General features: G+C 35.4%; 1 protein-coding gene across 4 annotated transcripts in view; it reads right to left on the bottom strand.

Annotated features, from left to right (window-relative positions):
• Positions 1-21644, bottom strand: part of CSPP1 (centrosome and spindle pole associated protein 1) — a 115831-nt gene that overhangs the window by 31769 nt on the left and 62418 nt on the right. For all 4 annotated transcript variants that reach the window (XM_060115968.1, XM_060115970.1, XM_060115969.1 and 1 more), the window contains 5 exons: positions 20305-20434; positions 17357-17504; positions 7175-7327; positions 3832-3944; positions 102-251 (listed from right to left, as the gene is read on the bottom strand). In XM_060115968.1, coding sequence (XP_059971951.1) covers positions 102-251; positions 3832-3944; positions 7175-7327; positions 17357-17504; positions 20305-20434 — 694 coding nt within the window. The remainder of the gene's footprint in view (positions 1-101; positions 252-3831; positions 3945-7174; positions 7328-17356; positions 17505-20304; positions 20435-21644) is intronic.

The raw sequence follows: 21644 nt of genomic DNA, 5'->3' as shown, positions 1-21644 counted from the left end.
TATGGATCCCTTCTCCTTTGTAAGTAATAAATATCTTTTCAAGTCAAAATAAGGAGTTCACTTTCGGACTAAGTAGAAAAATACAGTAGGTAAAAACGCACCTCTTCCTCTTTCTCCCTTTTCTTTTCCTGTTCCTCTTCATACTCTTGCTGAATTCGTGCTCTCTGTTCTGCAAGCCGTCTCTCTTCTTTTTCTTCGGCAATTCTCAATCTCTCTCGCTCTGCTTCTTCTCTTTGCTTCTTTTCCTCAATCTAAAGAATTAAACCTAGTTATTACTTTGTGAAACTATTGAAAAGTTAGAATACCACTTAATTTACCCTATTATCAACATTTGTGCCCTCTTTTTGTAAGTAAAAATAAGTTCCTAAATTTTTCAGTTTCCTATATTTTGTTAGGGAGGCCACATGATGTAATGTTAAGAGCTCTGAGTAAAATTCCAGCTCCATCAGACTGTGTGACCTTAAGAAACTTTCTTGTTCAGTTTTGTCATCTGGTAAAAAGAGTTATTAACGTCTATACCTCAAGGTAGTACTCAAAGAATTGAAATGAAATAATGTATATAAAAAACATAAAAGTTCCTCCTATGTAGAAGGTACTTAGTAAATAATTCATGATTACATTATTCTATAATGACTGCTACTATTACGTCTCAAAGTTCCTTGCCGTGATTAGTATCCTGAAACAACAGTGAAATATTTTAGCAATCACTCTTTAAGTAGGAATCCCTTCCCTAGAATGGCCTTTCTCCTTTCCTATCTACTGGCAAGGTAAATGAGGATTTTAGCCACAAGAATTCATAACTAAGTTTTGTTTGAATGCCACTTGGGGCCTGCAGTGCTGAGTATTCTGGGGGAATATTCTAAGACAGAGTCTAAGATCTGAAAGGAAGAGGACCTTAACAGATAGTCTACATCCTCCACGAATGAGATAGAGAAGAATGACAGCATGGGTACTGGGTATTCATGATGCTGGTTTAAGGATATCAATAGATTTTCGTCCCTCTTAAGTATGGATTGATTATGACTATTCATATTATTTTTATAGTTCTTGTCTGTATTTCCTCTAGCTTCAAGGTTGCTATATTTAGTGCTGACAAACTTTTGAGCTATAAGAACTGTAGTCTCCTTATATGTGCCATGATTTTACATGCTAGGGCTTTTTCCAACATTTCTTTCTCACAACACTATTAAATATGTACAATCCTAACATTTAATACTAAGTGGTGTGTATGTAATCACGTCTTCAATTACAATAGCCCTAGAGAAAACATCATTTATGATCCATACAACAAAACCTCACATTTAATACTCAGCTCCCCCTTTTTCCTCCTCCGTGAAAAAAAAATCACAATGACAAAGTCACTTCTCCATGAATGGGTCACAATCATAAATGGATCTCACACCTAATGAATCCACAGAAATATCATTCCAACAAAAATGCCACACAGAAGTTCAACGGAAAGAAAAAAGCTATCAATCATCCAGGTCAGTGGTTTTCAAACCATATAACACAAAAGTGCTTCAAGCATCCTGCAAATATTTTATTAAACTTGTTAATTATTTTTAAAGCTGCAATTAAAAATGACATCTAAACACTCACATGTGTTATTTACCAAATTTTAACCACATGAAGACTTCTGCTGCACTAACTTAAACTAATGGTATAACATTTATGCAGACATGGAGCTGAGGCTTCCTTTGCCATCTTTGTGCACAGATTTAAACATTTTATAACATTTCTTTTAACACTTAAGTTTGGGGATTCTTTTTGTCTGACACTATATTGTTGCTATTAAAAATAAATACCATTTAGCTATTTTACATTTTCATAGAGTTCTGGATTAGATTTTGTTTGGGGGCAAAAAGGACACTTTTAAGAGGCTGCTAAAAGAAAAATACATAAACCACCGTTTTATATGGTGGGAGAAGTGAAGGTTGAACTTATTCTGAAACTAATACAGTCAAAGTTTCCCCCACTACTAGTAGCTTTTTCCCAGAGGAAAGACTTCCTAGAGCTAGAAACGTTAACTGTAGTACCTCTAGATATGATACTTAAAGTCAGGAGACTTGGGTTCAAGCACCGGCCTCACAACTTGCAAGCTCTGCCACCAAAGGTGAGCCTCATCCTGTATTTTAGTTGGTCATAAAATAAAAAGAGTAATAACTTCCTCAGAGAGTACTGAGGTTTAATAAGATACTATATGTAAAACTATCTTATAAATAATAACAGGCTACAAAGTGGCAAGACTTATTTTTCCCTGAATTCTACCCTAGACCACGCTAACACTCAGTAAGTATAATAGGAACTACATAATTTTGACTTGCTATCATCATGGGCAATATACCAGAGGGTCCTTCAAGTTCAAAAGGTGATTCTGTGACCCTCAATCTGCTGCTACCTGACTCGAGTGGCCAGTATCCTCGGGATCCCTGATGCTACTCTCTTACAGTCAAGATCTCTATTCATTCTGTCGATCCTTAGAAAGGTCTTTCCATCCATGTCCACCGTCACCACTCTAGTAAAACACCCCTGCTTCCAGTCTTTTAAATCCTCCAAAAATACATCCTCAACAGTAATGCCTGATCAACCATCCTTAAGACTACATCCATTATGTCACTGCCTTAAAGGTCCACAATAATTAGGATCAGAAAGATGGCATGTCTGAATAGAATCTCTGGAAGAAGAATTTGTTTAAGAGGCTGGGGTTAGACTGGAGAGCCAGAAGTGTCAGAATTAAGAATATGGACATTTTCTGTAGGAAAGAAACGCTACTGTCCGGTCTTGAATAAAGAAGAGAAACAGGAGAAGTCATACCAAAGGAAGATTAACCTGGCCACAGGATTAATCTGACACTGGGATGTAAGTGTGGGTATGGAGCGGAGGGAGGTAAGGAGAGAAAATATTGTGAGCCCGCTATGAGCAGGCCTCTCACTCACCTCAGGCTCCATACCAAGGCTGGCCACAGTATGAGAGTTCAACAAATCTGTTTGCTTAATAAACACCTGATGCTCAAGTATCTTCCTTTGGGCAATGTCTAGTACTTTAAATACTATTTGCTTATATATATAAATGAGGCAAATAATTGCAAAATGTGATTACATTTAATATTTATTTATTTACAAACTATACAACTGAGTCAAGAATATCAAATCATTTACAAAAAACTAATTATTTTCTACTAACACATGTAAGCATCTAGAAAGATTCATTCTATGCCTAACAGGTGAACATTTTAAGTGTTTCACTTTTAGAAATTTCAGCATTCTTTAACACTTAATGATTTAATAAAATTTAAGTCAACTGGTATACCTAACATGTCTCCCTATTCCTTTTTCAGACATAAGTAGAATAGTATAATAATATAAATAATAATATAATGTAATTTATATCTTATATAAATTAGATATTTTAGTAACCTCATGGCATTTTAGAATTTATTCTTTATCTTGTGGATTAAATCTTTGCAAGTTTAGTTTATTAAAACTCTTATGGGGACTTCCCTGGTGGCACAGTGGTTAAGAATCCACCTGCTAATGCAGGGGACAAGGGTTCAAGCCCTGGTCCGGGAAGATCCTACATGCCACGGAGCAACTAAGCCCTCGCGCCACAACTACTGAGCCTGTGCTCTAGAGCCTGCGAGCCATAACTACTGAGCCTGCATGCCACAACTACTGAAGCCCACGCGCCTAGAGCCCGTGCTCCGCAACAAGAGAAGCCACTGCAATGAGAAGCCCACGCACCACAACAAAGACCCAATGCAGCCAAAAATAATTAATTGTTTTAAAAAAACTCTTATGAAACTTTGAAACTGTGATCAAGTAAGCATTTCACCTGAAAACGAAGAAAATTCTTGTATAATTCCTGCTGTTTAATCTGAAGTTCAGTTGGAGGCTCACCAAAAATATTTCCCCGAGCAAAAGGAGAGCTCTGTGTTTGCATATGACCTTGAAAGGGAAATTTTTCAAAAACATACCATTAGCCAGTGCTTAGAAAACATAAAGGTTAAAGAATAAAGACTTTGCTAATAAATTCAAATCTTGAAAACAATGTGCTAAATATGGAACTCCAGAGGTTAAACTCAGAAGAAGGCTGAGATTAGAATCTAAAGACCAGATAAAAAGTAAAGAGAGAAAAAAAAATGGTGAAACTAAAATAAAGTTAATACACAGTTGGAAAAGCATAACATATCTATACCTGAAAGACATCAAGAAAACAGAAAAGCTAATAACGTAAGCAACTCTCACTGCAGCAAAGGCTTTAAAGTAAAATTTATAGAGAGGAAAAAAAAGTACATGTTTAAGTTCTTATTTATGAATATAAATATCCTTTTCTTAAGAACACTGCTTAATTATACACTAAAATGTATTATGTATACACATACAAAAATTTTCTAAAATTGTTTTTAAAAATCAGTAATTCCAAAAGTGGATTCCCATCCATGGTTTAAAGAACAGATTAGAAAGTTAGCTCCAAAAACATTTTTTACAAATTAAAGTATTTTAATCACTGCAATACTTTTTATTTAAAAATTCTATCAGATTAATGAGATATTAACATGAAAAATAAAAATATGCTATATATTACCTATAAATAGTATTAAACATTCTGGGAAAGGGAAAAAATTATTTCATAAAAGCAACCTGGAAAATAATTATACCCCAGGGGTCTCTTCGAATGCAGAAAAAAAAAAATTGGTGTTTAAGCCTCACATAACTTTTTATATCATTTTTTAGTTTCCTTATACCATCAATCTAAAGCATTTATTTCTCTCACTCGTATAGTGTTTGCAGGACAACTGCTTTGCAGTTTAGCTGTCATTTAGGTCTATTTTGCCTTTGTATTTAAATTTATTAATGCTTTCTTGAATAGATCAGCAGAAAGGCAAATCAATACCTAAACATTAAAATCTTATGTTATGGTGGAAAAGCTGATTAGCAAACCAAAACTGAGTAGTTTGTTTCACTTTGATGATCACTCAAATTCTAAACCATTGAGGCAATTAGAGAAAAATATTATTAGAGGCAGGCAAGGTAAGTTCTTTCAAATATAAAAACACTATAAAAATAAAACCAAAGGGAAACACATGCTCTAAACAAAGAAAATGAAAATGTATTCAGGCATCATAACAAGCGAAAAAATAAATTTAAGCCAAATTAGTATGGACTTTATCAACATGGTTTTTCATCCAAGAACCATAAAGTAAGAGAAAAACAACAAACATTAAGAAGGGTCTCAGAAACAGGCCTAATGAAGACAAAACATTAGAGGATAATGAACCTTAAGTATACATTATAATATTCAACTCTCAGGTATATTCAAGTTCCCTTAAAGCCTTTAAAATATTACATGCCACATATGTATGTGTATGTCTGCACACACATACATATGTATACACACACACTCCTACACATATATGATGGCATACCAACAAATTAGGTGACTCTCAATAGTTTTTTGCATTCAGAAAGTCTGTTTTAGGTGAATTCTTAGGGAATGAAAGTTAATTTAGGAAATTTCAATTCACAAAAGGAAATTTTAACATTTTATGATTTTATATGATTTCTTAAACTAGAGCATCCTGGCCACAACAGCTGCACCAAAACCCTGGTAGTGTACAGAAAGGCAATAGACAATAAATTCTGCTATGCATATTCAATCATCAAGCTTGTGCTCCTTCTTGGGAATGGGTCATGGAAAGCTTTGATTTTTCCAGTGCTTTTGCTTTGTAAGCAGAGCTAGATGCCTAAAGTGTTAGTACTATGACAGAGAAAGTTCTAGGCTAAGAGAGGACTACAAACAATACAGGGTGTGGAAGAGAAGGATAGAGAAGGGATCTCTACCACTGATCTCAATAAAGACTACCAGAAGCAGAAGCCAATGAAGAGAAAAATAATGATAATCAGAAAGAGGTCAAAATTCTCTTCAATAAAATGGAAAGGTGTTTTGATGCTGCTATGGACACTGAATTATTACAGACTCAGAGTGAGAGCCAAATTAGTAATTTCATCAAAATCAAAAGTTCTAATTTTAGTACTCCAAAAATCAAAACTAGATCCACTGTGTAAAAATCTATTGTGGATCAAAGTAGGAAAGCATTTTCTTGTAATTAGAGATCAAACAGTGATACAGGCTGTCCATGGAAACAACCAACCACACATCTCGTGAAGTGTTCAAAAAGGCTGCAGAGATCAGTGCTACCATCAAAGGCTTGAAAGATGCAAGGCTAGTAAATCTAATCAGAGCTCACCATTTAGTCTGCCTATTTGGCCAATATGCATTAAAAATATTTTTAAGTTTTTAAAAAACTGTATGATTAGTCAGGGACATTTTAGAAAGACTTCCTAATATAGAGTTCTTTTCTAGTCTAAAATTAAAATTTCTGTGAAAGAACAAAAGAGAATTTGTCATAAAAAAATGGTAACTTTTAAAGGCACCAAAATATAGTGTAAGGTGGTATATTCTTTAAACTTCATTTGAATTTTAAATATGTAACATACTTTCACATATACTTGATAATGAAAGATGATGACAACTTTTCCTGGCAAGTCATAAAGAAAGATATTGAATAATCTTCAATTTATAGAATCTTTAATTAAAGGACCCTGTTTAATAGCAAATCAAAGATATTTGCTTATGAAAGGCAGATGTGACCAGAAGTCACAGTAAACTTTTAATTACTTCATTTATTTCTTTGTATATTGTGGTTTTATAAGGGAGGGCAACTGATTATGAAACAAAAAAAAATGAATTTCACTGTACAATTTATCATACATCTGATATGATTTCACTAATTCAAACTAATTCTGATGGTATAAGAACCCATAAACTTTACCAAACTCTGTATGGGTAGAAAGACTATTTGATTTTAAGAAATGCCCTCCCCATCAGCAAAATAAAAGTATTAGCAGCAGCTAAAGTATACATAAGCAAGTAATAAAGCTGAGAAGAAATACATATTAAGGAGCAAAATGTATTTATTCACTTTTTACAAAGTGCCTATGTAGAAAAGTTATTGTAAATAGCATGAATAATGTGTTATGCTTCCTGACTCAGAGTAACCAAATTCTCAAAATCATAAGAACTTTCTTGGAGAACAGAAGAGAAATGCTACTGAACAACTTTAGAAATGTAAAAAAAAAACACAAAAACAAAAGAATAGAATGTGATTAAAAACCTGAGTTTTTATTTGCAGAATCTTCTAGGTTCTCAGCATTTGAAGTGGCTAAATTTTGGTCTAGAGATACAACAGCCCTTTTATCTTCATATGTTCTTGCATCTGGGTTATGGTAGGCATCTATATTTTGTCTGTGCATCCTATTCAAATCAGCTGAGAGGGAAAAATAAGCCATTTATTTCAATAAATGCATTTCTATAATTAGTATACTTAATACATTTTCTTAAAGTAGGCAGATGGAAAGAAAAACAATAAGACAGAGCTGGAATAATTCAATGGTATCTTGGTGCCCTGAAAACAGAAACAAAATTATCAAAACTTGTAAGAAAGTTTTCAAAAAATAACCTTACAAAATAAATTCAAAATCAATAGAGAACTTAAGAGTATATGGATTTTTGACAACCCATAAAAACCATATTCATATCTATGTTACTTCAGAACTTTGAATATCTTAAATACAGAACAAACATAGTAACAATTCAAAACAAGTTATAGTGAAATTTACCTAACATCATTAGTATTCCTAATGAAAAAGTATCATGTGGAGTGGAGTTTTAAAATATAACCACAAATTTTTTTACAATCCTCCCTTAAAAGATGGAGCTCAATTCCCCTCCCCTGGAGTGTGGGCTGTTTCTTATGAAAAGGATGCTGCATGCACAATGATGGTCTATGACTTCTGAGGCTACTTCATGAAAGACAATATGTTTCCACCTTGCTTGATCTATTGGCTCACTCACTCTGAAGAAGCCACCTACCATTTCAAAAGGACACTTAAGGAGCTCTGAAGACAAGCCCACATGGCAAGGAACTGAGGCCTCCTGAGTTGAGTGAGGGAGCCACATAGGAAACAGATCTCCAGTCCCAATCAAGACTGCAAACAACTGTAGCCCCAGGTGACATCTTGGACTGCAGCCCCATGAGAGATCCTGAGATAGAACCATCCGGCTAAAACACTCACAAATTACTGACTCAAGAACTGCAAGATAATGTTTTTTTAAAAAGACTACATGTTAGGGAAACACGGCCATGGATACCACAAATGCACGGCAAAAATCTGAGCACATAAGACTACATCAAACAACCAGTCAATCTTAAAAACAAACTTGAATGGTTATAGAACGCAAAAGCTTTCTTTTGCGTTCACATCCTTGCTGCTGCTTTTAAGACAGGTCGGGGACTTCCCTGATGGTCCAGTGGTTAAGACTCCGTGCTTCCACTGCAGGAGATACAGGTTCGATCCCTGGCTGGGTAACTAAGATCCCACATGCCGTGTGGTGTGGCCAAAAGATAAATAAAGTAATTATTAAACTAATTGCCTGATGCACCGATGAAAGAAAGAGAGGGAGAGAGGGAGAGAGAAAGAAAGAAAGAAAGACCCAGAAGAATAACCCAGTTCCTAATACACATACAATAAATGTCAGGTGAAGAGAGGACAGCACTGCAGAGAATGCACAGGACTCAAAGGCAAGAACTGTCAACCCAATTCAAAGAGGATGAACACTGAGTAAAAACCATTAAATTAGAAATTGGGACATCAGTTATTTTTGAAAATGTAGCATCAGTAGAGTAGTAGGAACTAGAAGTCATTTTATAGAATATGAAGCAGTAAGAGGATGGTAAGAACTGGCAGCAACAAGTTCAGACTACTTTTGGAGTGTGTTTTATGTAAGGGAAGTACAGCAAGGTCAAGAGCAGAGTTTTTGTTTGTTTATTCGTGCTTAAGAATATAAGTTAACCAAAGTATGTTCAGAGCTGGAAGGGAAGGAATTAGTAAAAAAAAAAAAAAACAAAAACTGAAAATGCAAGAGAGAAGGGACTGGCTGAAAACACAGAGAAAGGCTGATTCCAAGAAAACTTCCAAGTGCCAAGGAGTGGTAAGGCAAGAATTAGTTAGGTACTCCTGAAATCATAGCCAAATCCTGGGATCTATCTGAATATGGGAGGTAAATGAAACCAGAAAGATGATGGGAAAGTTAAGGTCATGAACTAATGAATAGCTGTGGTCTCAAAAATGTCATAAAAGTGAAACAAAATAACTCCAATGGGAAATCAATATCTCATTGTCATCCAATTCACTAGAAGAACATAAAACCAGCCTATGTAAATAAGTCACTATGAATAATTATACATATAATATTCTTTTTTATATTACAAGAGTGTAATATATTAAGCTCACTCCTTCCAGATGATACCCATACCCAGAGCTCTGTTACCAAACTAGTGAAAGATTAGGGAATAAAATATCACTTTGATATTCACCTACACAAACTATAAAGTAAGAGATATATATCCTACAAGTAAACACTATAATAAACTTCAAAATCAATAACATGTTTTAATTTACTGTTGTGATTACAGTTTTCTCAACTATTAGAATAATAGTCAATGTATTTATATAAAAGGCAAATTAATTTCATCAGAGTACATAACTATTATTTAAGACAAGACTATCAGATTCAGCAATCAAAACAAATCCATATTGCTTTTTATTGGAAAATATAATTTGTCAATCAATTGGTCACCCCTTGTCTATCTTTTTGCGAGGCAGTAAAATAAAAGGTATGAAGTCAGCTAAAAGATGAAAATTTGAAAAAGCACTTTGGTCAAAAGTGTAATTTGCCAACTGAAAAGGTATCACTGAAAATGGGCATTTATTTCAAATGTATATCATAATATCATTTAATATAATATTGCCAGCATTACAAGAATAATTCTACAAAGAAAGGAATAACAAAAGAAAATGTTACAGATTCATGACTGGGAAAATAATTCTACTCTCTGAACAATTTATCAGACCAGGGCTAAATTATATGATACCTACAGGTAAACAATACATAAATAGTAATTAATTCTTTTCATTCCTTATTTTATTTTATAATCTTTGCTTTTTTATAAACCTAAATGAATACTTTGAAATTAAAATTAACTTTACAAGTTACTCTTTGTACTTTGGTGGAAAATAACAAACATTTTAAACAAAATGGCTAAGATATGTTAAACAGTACCATAGGCCCAGGATTATTCAGCAATCTACTGCTGACACACAAACTCTTTTATAATGAATCAATTCAGAGGGCTAAAGAAAACTTCCAATCCTGGCACTACTAGTACAGTACGTATTTCCAAATTAACCTAATTTTTAATATATACACTTACTTATAGAGATCACAGTCTATAAGGTAAATAAAAATATAATTGGTAGTCCATAAAATAAATCTCATAAACTTAAAAACATTGAAATAACAAAAAAGTATATTCTCTGAACAAAACAGAATATATGCTAGAAGTGAACAACGGAAAGCTATCTGGAAATATGCCCAAATATTTGGAATTTTTTTTAACATCTTTATTGGAGTATAGTTGCTTTACAATCTTGTGTTAGTTTCTGCTGTATAACAAAGTGAATCAGCTACATGCATATGTATATCCCCATGTCCCCTCCCTCTTGCATCTCCCTCCCACCCTCCTTACCCCACCCCACTAGGTGGTCGCAAAGCACCAAGCTGATCTCCCTGGGCCATGCAGCTGCTTCCCACCAGCTATCCATTTTACATTTGGTAGTGTATATATGTCAACATTACTCTCTCACATCGTCCCAGCTTACCCTTCCTACTCCCCGTGTCCTCAAGTCCACTCTCTACATCTAGGTCTTTATTCCTGTCCTGCCCCTAGATTCGTCAGAACCACTGTTTTTTTTTTTTGTTGTTTTTTGTTTTTTAGATTCCATATATACGTGTTAGCATATGGTATTTGTTTTTCTCTTTCTGACTTACTTCACTCTGTATGACAGACTCTAGGTCCATCCACCTCACTACAAATAACTCAAGTTCGTTTCTTTTTATGGCTGATTAATATTCCATTGTATATATGTGCCACATCTTCTTTATCCATTCATCTGTCAATGGACACTTAGGTTGCTTCCGTGTCCTGCCTATTGTAAATAGTGCTGCAATGAACATTGTGGTACATAACTCTTTTTGAATTATGGTTTTCTCAGGGTATATGCCCAGGAGTGGGATTGCTGGGTCATATGGTAGTTCTATTTTTAGTTTAGTTTTTTTTTTTTTTTTTTTTGCAGTACACGGACCTCTCACCACCGTGGCCTCTCCCGCCGCGGAGCACAGGCTCCAGACGCGCAGGCCCAGCGGCCACGGCTCATGGGCCCAGCCGCTCCGCGGCATGCGGGATCCTCCCAGACCGGGGCACAAACCCGCATCCCCTGCATCAGCAGGCGGACTCTCAACCACTGGGCCACCAGGGAAGCCCGATTTTTAATTTTTTAAGGAACCTCCATACTGTTCTCCATAGTGGCTGTATCAATTTACATTCCCACCAACAGTGCAAGAGGGTTCCCTTTTCTCCAACCCTCTCCAGCATTTATTGTTTGTAGATTTTTTGATGATGGCCATTCTGACCAGTGTGAGGTGATACCTCATTGTAGTTTTGACTTGCATTTCTCTAATGATTAGTGATGTTGAGCATCTTTTCATGTGTTTGTTGGCAATCTGTATATCTTCTTTGGAGAAATGTCTATTTAGGTCTTCTGCCCATTTTGGGATTGAGCTGTTTGTTTTTTAGATATTGAGCTGCATGGGCTGCTTGTATATTTTGGAGATTAAGCCTTTGTAGTTGCTTCATTTGCAAATCCAAATATTTGGTAATTTTTAAAACTCACTTCTAAATAATCAATGGGTCAAAGAAAAATCAAAAGGAGAATTAGAAAACTGAATTGAAGGAAAATGAAAATATAACATATCAAATCTGATATACAGTTAAAGCAGTACTCAGAGGGAAATTTGTAGCATTTTTAAATGCATATATTAGAAAAGAAATAAGGTCTCAAACCATAATCTAAGCTTCCACACTAAGAAATCAGAAGAAGAAGAGAAAATTAAAAGCACAAAGCAAACAAAAGAAAGAAAATAGTAAAGAGCAAAAATCAATGAAATAGGAAGAGAAGAACAACAGAGAAAAATCAATGAAAACAAAAGCTGGTTCTATGAAAAGATCAATCAAATAGGCAAATCTAGGCAAACTGGTTAAGAAAAAGGAAAGAATATAAAAGTTACAAATATCAGGAATAAAAGAGAAGCAGGAGCCATCACTATAGATTCTACAGAGCTTAAAAAAATAATAAAATATTATGAACAACTTTATGCCAAAAAATTCAAAAACTCAGAAGAAATGGATAAATTCCTCAAATGATTCAAACCACCAAACTTCACGATTTGGTGTCATGATTTCTAAACATTGTACTAGAGTTCCTAACCAGGGAAAAGACAAGTAAAATAAGTAAAAGGCATTCAGATTGGAAAAGAAGAAATAAAACTCTGTCTACAGATAACATGACTGTCTACATTAAAAAAAAAAAAAGAAAAAAAATCCTAAAGAATCTGCCAAAAAAAAAAAAAACTACTGAAACAAATGAGTGAGTTAACCAAGGACAATACACAAAAATCAACTATATTTCAATAAACTTGCAATGAGCAAATGGATATTGAAATTTTTATATGTATCTTTTAAAACAGTAACAAAACACATTAAATACTTAAGTATACAATTAACAAAATAGGTTTACAAAGCAGAACCACAAAATATTGCTAAGAGAAGTTAACTAAGACTAATTAGTGGATAAATATTCCACATTTATGGATCAAAAGACTAATATTGTTAAATTAAGATGTTGGCTTTCCCAAAACTGACTTATAAAGTCAATGAAAAATCCCACCCTGCTTTTTTTGTGAAGGTTGACAAACTGAGTAAAATTTATATGAAAATGCCAAGGAAGTCAAGTTGCCAAAACAATCTTGAAAAAGAAGAACAAAGTTCAAAGACTCACACCTCTCCATTTCAAAGCTTACTACAAAGCTACAGTAATGAAGAGAGTAATAGGGCATATGGACAGACATCTACATCAATGAGATAGAGAACTGAGAGTCTAGAAATAATTTTATGGTCAACTGATTTTCAGCAAAAGTACCAAAGCAATTCAAAGGGGAAAATGTTTTAAAGTTGACTGTGTGATTTTAGCACAACCCTATGAATATACTAAAAACTACTGAATTGTATATTTTAAATGGGTAAATTGTATGTTATGGGAATTAGATCTCAATAAAGCTATTATATATATAAAAACAAAAAAGAGACAGAAAGAGGAACTGTCAGACTGGAGGAGACTAAAGACACATGACAACTAAATGCAACATGGGATCCTGGACTACAGCCTGGAACAGAATAAGGATTTAGGGGAAAAAGTGGTGAAATCCAAATAAGGTCTATCATTTAATTCATAGTATTGTAACCATTTTAATTTTCAGTTTTTTTTTTGTTTGTTTTTGTTTTTTTTCTTTTTGCGGTATGCGGGCCTCTCACTGTTGTGGCCTCTCCCGTTGCGGAGCACAGGCTCCGGATGCACAGGCCCAGCGGCCATGGCTCACGGGCCCAGCCGCTCCGCGGCATATGGGATCCTCCCAGACCGGGGCACGAACCCGTATCCCCTGCATCGGCAGGCGGACTCTCAACCACTGCGCCACCAGGGAGGCCCTAATTTTCAGTTTTGATCACTGTGCCAAGATTACGTAAGGTGTTAACATTAAGGGAACCTAGGTAAAAGGTACTCTCTATACTATCTTTGCAACTCTTCTATAAGTCAAATTATTTCAAAACAAAAAGTTACAATGAGATGTCACTACACACTTAATAGAATGACAAATTTCTAAGACAATCTCAAGTGCTGATGAGGGTTCACAGCAACAGGAAATCTGCTCTGCTGGTGGGAATGCAAAATGGCACAACCACTTTGGGAAAAGGTCTGGGTGTTTCTTACACAGGTAAACATACACTTATTATATGTCCCAGCAATTCCATTCCTAGGCATTTACCCAAAAGAAATGAAAACTTATGTTCACACAAAGACCTGTAAGTGAATGTTTATAACAGCTTTATTCATAATAGTCTCAAACTATAAGGAATCCAAAAGTCCATCAACTGGTAAATGGATAAACAACTGTGGTGCTTCCCCACAACAGAATACTATTCAGTAATAAAAAGAAATACACTACTGATGTATATAACAACATGGATAAATCTCAAAAACATCATACTAAGTTAAAAAAAAAAAAAAGGCATAAAAGGCAATACTATTGTGCCAGAGTGCAGATCAGAGACTGACAAGGGTATCGGGTTGGATAAGTTAGAAATGTTCAATATCTTGATTATGGCAGTGGTTACCAGAATCAGTTGTCAAAACTCAATGAACAGAACACTTTAAAGGGGTGAATTTTATTGTATGCAAATTGTGTCTCAATAAACAGCATAAAAACAAACATAAATCTAACTGGGGCAAATATAATACATAAAAGAAATACAAATATTTAACCAAATATATGTGAAGCAATCTTGCTATTAATCAATTAGAACTATGAGATATTTCTGCTATCTTTCAAATTGGTTAACTATTTAAAAATTTTTTTTTTTACTATTTTTCTCTTGGTGTACAGGTTTTTAAATTTTTTAATATACAATAGAGTCAAGTAACATCACCATAATCAGGATACAGAAGAGTTCCATCACCCCCAAAAACTCCATCATAGTTACTCCCTCTCCTCAGCTATCATCTTTGGTAACCAGTGATTTGTTCTCCATTGCTACAGTTTTGTCATTTTGAGAATATATGTGTATGTAACCTTTACAGAAGGGCTTCTTTCCCTTAAGACTTCCCTTGAGAGTCTTCCAAATTGTTTTGTGCATCAATAGTTCATTCTTTTTTACTGCTGAGTAGCATCCCATCATGTAAATGTACCACAGTTGTTTATCCATTCACCCATTGAAAGACATTAGAATACACTAAGTTTTTTTATGGGAACTTGAATAAAGAATTTTAATGAATAAAGAACTGAGAAACAAATTTTAAGTGTAGTACAAGTAATCAAAATGAGAGGTATTTACTCTAAAAGGGTTGATGCTATGTTAAAATTGTATGAGTAACAGATTTTGATATTTTATTAATAACTAGTTTACCTTATAAAGAGATCTTTCTTAGAGAGCGAAGATAATGGTGAACATTCAGTTTCTTTAATTTGTTTGTAATAAAAGATCAAAGATGGAACAGGAGTAATTAGAAAAACCAGCAGCTGAATTAGTTACCCAACATAACCCCTGTTATATGGTCTTGGCCATCTCATGAAATAAAGCAAAACACTGAACTTTACTACATATTTTAAATAGAAAAATTATGTTCCCTCTCTCTCTAAAATATAACAGCCACATACAAAACAAACTGATATTCTTTAAGTGATGAGTTTACTTGCTTTGAAAATACCATTAAAAAAAGAGTTCCACTGCATTTGATAAAACAGCACACCTTTTTTATTTCATGGCATGACTGTAGCATTAAATAAGCAAACTAAACATTACCACTAAAAGTAAAAATCTCAGAAAAGTTTGCTCCATTCCTGTTAGGTCAAGCAATTCTAAAACAGTATTTTGTAATTCAAAACAAACACTTATCCTACTCACTTCCACCAATTAAACACACACAAAACACTGTAATTGTATTGTCTGAACTGGAAATAATCTTAGAGCAAGCTGGAAACTTCTAGGAAATTATTCCAGTGTTTCCCAAAGTTTCTGTTACATAAATAAGCACTTCCTTCGTGGTAACTGTTATGTTTCTATCAATTTACAATTTAAATTTAATAGCAAAAACTGGGTAGATGCTTTGCAATCTCATGTCCTCCTCCTGGGTATAAAGAAACCAAAACTTCCCAGCCTCCCAAGCAGTTACTTTAGAACCTTATAACTAGGTCTGAACAATGGAACAAAGACAAAAGTGATATTCCTCCACTTTCAGGCCAGGCCCCAGCAAAATTCTCAACTTGTTCTCCCACCCTCTGGACCACATCTGTGCAGCTAGAAATAAAGGACTCCAAAATGGTGGAACGACACAATGGAAGGGGCCCACATTCCCAAGTCACCTCTTGGAGGAGAACCACCCAAACAGCATCAGAATGTAACTTAAGTGAGAAGTAAACTTACACTGCCTTAAGCCTTAAGCCTCTGAGAAATGGGAGTTCTTTGTTAGAGCACTTTTCGTTAAATGCCTTTACTTTCAAAGGAAATGTTATAGTACTATCCATTAATGGAAAACCAGTGTTTTTCTAATATATATTCAAATAAACATTTAACTTCTATGCTTATCTATGCATCACCTAAAATCATCTCACCTATAAAGAGAGAGTAAGAGTTCTAGTCTTCAAAACTGTGAGGAAAGTATTTATGAGGTGAAGAAAGGAAAGGAATAAATCCTTTGGAAAAGAAAAGAATTATCTCATTAATTTAAGTGGGCCTCAAATATATCTTTTTTTAAAAGCCATCTTTAACAGAGAATCAAAGGCATAATACTTAAGAACTCTAATAACTCAGTACCCCTCAAAATCTTCTGATTGCATCACTCAGCTATCCCTACAACAAAGCATAAACCCAAATAATGTGAAATTTACATTTTTACCATTTTAATGGGTTTCTAATTATTCATTTCTCATTTCCAATTAAACAATTTTTAAAAACCCATTATCTTTCTCTGCTTTTATTCTAAGCTAAAAGCTAATCAGAGACCATTCCAATATATATAACAAGTTATATAAAGCGTCTTTTCAAAGTGCTTGTTGTGTGATTTCTAGATGGAACATTTTTAAGAGTACATAATTGAAAGATAAATCAATATAATTCTGCAACCTGCCAAAACTTTCTGAGGCTAGATCTTTGTCAAAGGAGTCCCTGCATTGTGCAAGTACATGGCATATATGAATTAAATATAACATCCCCCCACTACACCAGATCACTTATTTTAAAGCTGTCTTACCAGTTTTAAAAAAAATTGCAATAAGGGTTTTATTGTTTTTACTAGAAAACTTTTAAAAATTCTAACTACTAGTTTGGGTAAAAACTTGCCAACTAACATGAACTTTTCTCTGCAACTGAGTTATTATCATTGGAAGGTGAAAAATTTGTAATAAAGATAAATGAATAGTAATCTGAAAAATACCTCTTTTGCATTAAGCTGTACAAAAAGAGACCCTGCCTTACAGACTATGATTGTCACTTTTTTCTACTCCCCATTCTTTTAAAAAGTTAAACTTAGTTTCTCTTAAAAACAACAAATCAATGGAAATAACATACTTATCAGATTTCCTTTTGCATCTCTCAGAGGAGCACCACCTCCACCTTTCCCCCAGGGGTTATAACTTCTCCTTTCAGCTTCTAATTTAGCTTCATATTCTTTTTTTTCTTCACGTTCTTTCTTTCTTCTTTCTTCTCTTTCTCGAATCTTAACAACATTAAGAAACATTCGTAATAAGTGCTGACAAGTGTTCTGATACAAAAAGGTAATTTTAATATCAGATTTTATTTTTCTTATTAGAGAAAAAACTGGATTTTTTTTCAGTATACTTCACTATAAAATTTAACATCACAAATATATTTTAAAACAATTTAAGGGGCTTCCCTGATGGCGCAGTGGTTAAGAATCTGCCTGCCAATGCAGGGCACACGGGTTCGAGCCCTGGTCCAGGAAGATCCCACATGCCGTGGAGCAACTAAGCCGGTGCACTACAACTACTGAGCCTGCGCTCTAAAGCCCACGAGCCACAACTACTGAGCCCATATGCCACAACTACTGAAGCCCGCACGCCTAGAGCCCATGCTCCGCAGCAAGAGAAGCCACCAGAATGAGAAGCCTGGGCACCACAACGAAGAGTAGCCCCCGCTCACTGCAACTAGAGAAAGCCCACATGCAGCAACAAAGACCCAATGCAGCCAAAAATAAAATAAATTTATAAAAAAATAAAATAAAATAGGGCTTCCCTGGTGGCGCAGTGGTTGGGAGTCCGCCTGCTGATGCAGGGGACGTGGGTTCGTGCCCCTAGTCCGGGAAGATCCCACACGTCCTGGAGCGGCTGGGCCCGTAAGCTATGGCCGCTGGGCCTGCGCGTCTGGAGCCTGTGCTCCGCCAGCAGGAGAGGCCACAGCAGTGAGAGGCCCGCATACCGCAAAAAAAATAAAATAAAATAAAAACAATTTAAAAACACTTTGATAGCTGGAATATATAGCTGCTGCTCCCTCACATCATGTCACTTGAGTCCTTTCCAGCCACTGGTGCCACTTTGGACTAAACCAACTCCATCTTCCCACCCCCCAGCTTCATTCCCTCCCTAACCTCACCAGTTTCATGGGGACCAACAGAATCTCCCGACTTCCTTTTTTCATCTACCCTATCATAGGATCTGGCCAGCAACAAACTACTCCTCACACCTCATGAGATCTGGGCCAACTACTTTCTATACCTCACCAGACCTACTCTACCCTGGGCAAACTCCATTCCCTAAATTCAAAGCTGTTGAAGGTTCAAAGCTCTCTGGAGAGTGTTGGGCTATTTAAGTATACTTTATGAAAGCATAAAAAACAAATACAGTCTTATCATCGTCAAGTATAAGCACAGGGTTGGTCTCTAAAAACATAAATAGGCAATGAATAAAGATCTACATTTTGGAAAGTTACTTTTAAAATCATAACCATATGCATGGAAAATTTAAGCAACTACTCCAGAAAGGCCAAGGAAGTTATCACATACATAAAATAAAATTCTAGAGTTGGGAAATCTGGTTTTGTCAGTGGTGTTTTTAATATGCTCATTTGAAAACTGACAGATAAATGCAGTCTTTTGTTTGTAGAATCATAACACACACAAAAATAATGTTGGTAATTCTGTAATTTTAAAAAAATCCACCTTCCAAGGAGGTTGCCCAATGTAAAAAACTGAACAAAAAAACTGAGCTTTGGAAGAAATCCAAGTGAAACTTTGTAGAAAAGTACCTCAGGTGAATATATACCTAGAGTTCCAGGGTCCTCTCTGGAGGAGATATGAGTATTCCCCTCAAAAAACCCATACATCTAATACAGTTACTCTTTTATTTTTTTAAGCTATTAATTTATTATTATTTATTTATTTATTTTTGGCTGCGTTGGGTCTTCGTTACTGCGCACGGGCTTTCTCTAGTTGCGACGAGCGGGGGCTACTCTTCGTTGCAGTGCGCAGGCTTCTCATTGCAGTGGCTTCTCTTGTTGCAGAGCACGGGCTCTAGGCGCACAGGCTTCAGGAGTTGTGGCACGCGGGCTCAGGAGTTGTGGCTTGCGGGCTCTAGAGTGCAAGCTCAGTAGTTGTGACGCATGGGCTTAGTTGCTCCACGGCATGTGGGATCTTCCTGGACCAGGGCTCAAACCCGTGTGCCCTGCATTGGCAGGTGGATTCTTAACCACTGCGCCACCAGGGAAGTCCCTGATACAGTTACTCTTAAGTAAACCCTCTCCAAACATTACAAACCACAACAGAACATTATCCTCCTCCCTAAGCATTCTACCTCTTTTTTCCCTACCCTCAGTTCACAGCCTCATTATTCTCTCAGATTACAACACTCAGAATCATCTTCAAGCCCTCTGTTCTTTCCCCACTCCCTAAATCTAAGCCCTATCAATGGAACCCCAGAATTGTCTCTTGGATGCCCTCTCCATCTTCCCCACCTGGTTCAGGGCCTTGTTACCTCCTGGCTGGACTACCTCAATAGTTTACTAAAAGGTTTCTCTGCCACATCTCTTTCCCAACCGTCCATATCAGAACCAGATATCTTCCTAAAAGCCACATCTACTCATATCAACTATTTCTTTCACTCTTTGGTTTAAAATGTCCTCCCTTTGGCTATTGGTAACAAGATGAAACTGAAAACCCCTTATTAGCTATCCTTCACAATCCAGCAAAATCTAACACTCCAGCCCCTTCTCCTACATCAATTCCATTCACTGAATACACCAGGAATTTCACATTTATTCACTGTATAATGTGCAACTCAAATATCATCAACCATGTGAAGCCCTCCTAGCAGCCCAGGCAATTATTCTCCCTATCCCATGCATTCCAGTCTACCTACATCAAACCTTATCACACTGAATTACAAATGAATGGAATTTGTTCTCCTCTGCCACACTCTGAGTTTTAACAGACCACTGTACTAACACATAAGATGTTTAACATTAGATGAACAAACAAACGAATGAATAAAAAAATGAATGAATACCTGCTGTTGCAAAGCTTCTTGGTAAGACTGAAGTGACTGTTTTGAAGGCTTTAGTTTACCTTCAAAAAACAATCCTGAATTTATTGCTCGATCACTTGTAATTTTCAGTTCATTCTGTCCAACCGTACTCCTACATCAAATACACAATAATCCAGATTCATTTATAACAAAACAAGAAGAAAATGCAACACACCTTTGAAATAGCATGGCATTTAAGTACATTTAAAAAAGGGAAAGAGGGCCTCCCTGGTGGCGCAGTGGTTAAGAGTCCGCCTGCCGATGCAGGGGATACGGGTTCGTGCCCCGGTCTGGGAGGATCCCATATGCCGCGGAGCGCCTGGGCCCGTGAGCCATGGCCGCTGGGCCTGCGCATCCGGAGCCTGTGCTCCGCAACGGGAGAGGCCACAACAGTGAGAGGCCCACATACCGCAAAAAAAAAAAAAAAAGAAGAAAAAAAAAAAAAAAAAAAAAGGGAAAGAGTTTCTCTACAGTTCAAAGAGAAATCCTTAAGTAAATGACCCCTATCTCTGTTTTCACAATTAATGGAACTTCCAAATTTACTGAATCTATTTCTTGACCTAGGTGGCAGTTACATGCAAGTAAAACTTTCACATACAAATAAAAACAGTTTGTGATAATTCATCAAGCAATATACGTATTACTTACGCACTTTTCTGAATGCAGTGGAAGTCCCTCTAGTAATATCATAACTAATGACTTACTCAATAAATTTGCTCCAAAATAAAGTATTGAAAATAACTTCCTACACATTTCAAGAATAAAACAGTATAAATACAGTAAAGAGTCTGACTATCCCAAATAAATTTAAAATTTTAAAAAACTTACAAGGAATCAAAAAAAATTTTTTAACATATTACAGTAATATAAACCTCAAGGAATAAAGTACTATTTGTTTACAATACATGTTAAAATACAGGAACATAGCCACTTTGAAGAAAACAATATATTTAAATATCTTTATTATAAAAGATAAACTCAAATATTATTTTTAAAATAAAACTATACTAATAAAAAAGAGACTACAAAAGGCTCCTATCTCCGAAAACAACATCATCACCTTTTTTTTTTTTTTTCTTGCTGGCAGAAATAAAATGTGCACTTTATTGTTTTGGGGATTTTTTTTTAAATTTATTTTTTATTTTTTATACAATTTTAAAGGTTACTTTCCATTTACAATTATTACAAAATATTGGCTATATTCCCCATGTTGTACAATATATCTTTGAGCTTATCTTACACCCAAAAGTTTGTCCCTCCCCATTGGTAAACACTGGTTTGCTCTCTATAACTGAGTCTTCTTCTTTTTTGTTATATTCACT

Source organism: Mesoplodon densirostris, chromosome 13, assembly GCF_025265405.1.
Source record: "Mesoplodon densirostris isolate mMesDen1 chromosome 13, mMesDen1 primary haplotype, whole genome shotgun sequence".
Classification (NCBI taxonomy): domain Eukaryota; kingdom Metazoa; phylum Chordata; class Mammalia; order Artiodactyla; family Ziphiidae; genus Mesoplodon; species Mesoplodon densirostris.
The sequence above is the reverse complement of the archived record's forward strand: the minus strand, read 5'-3'. Positions and strand labels throughout refer to the sequence as shown.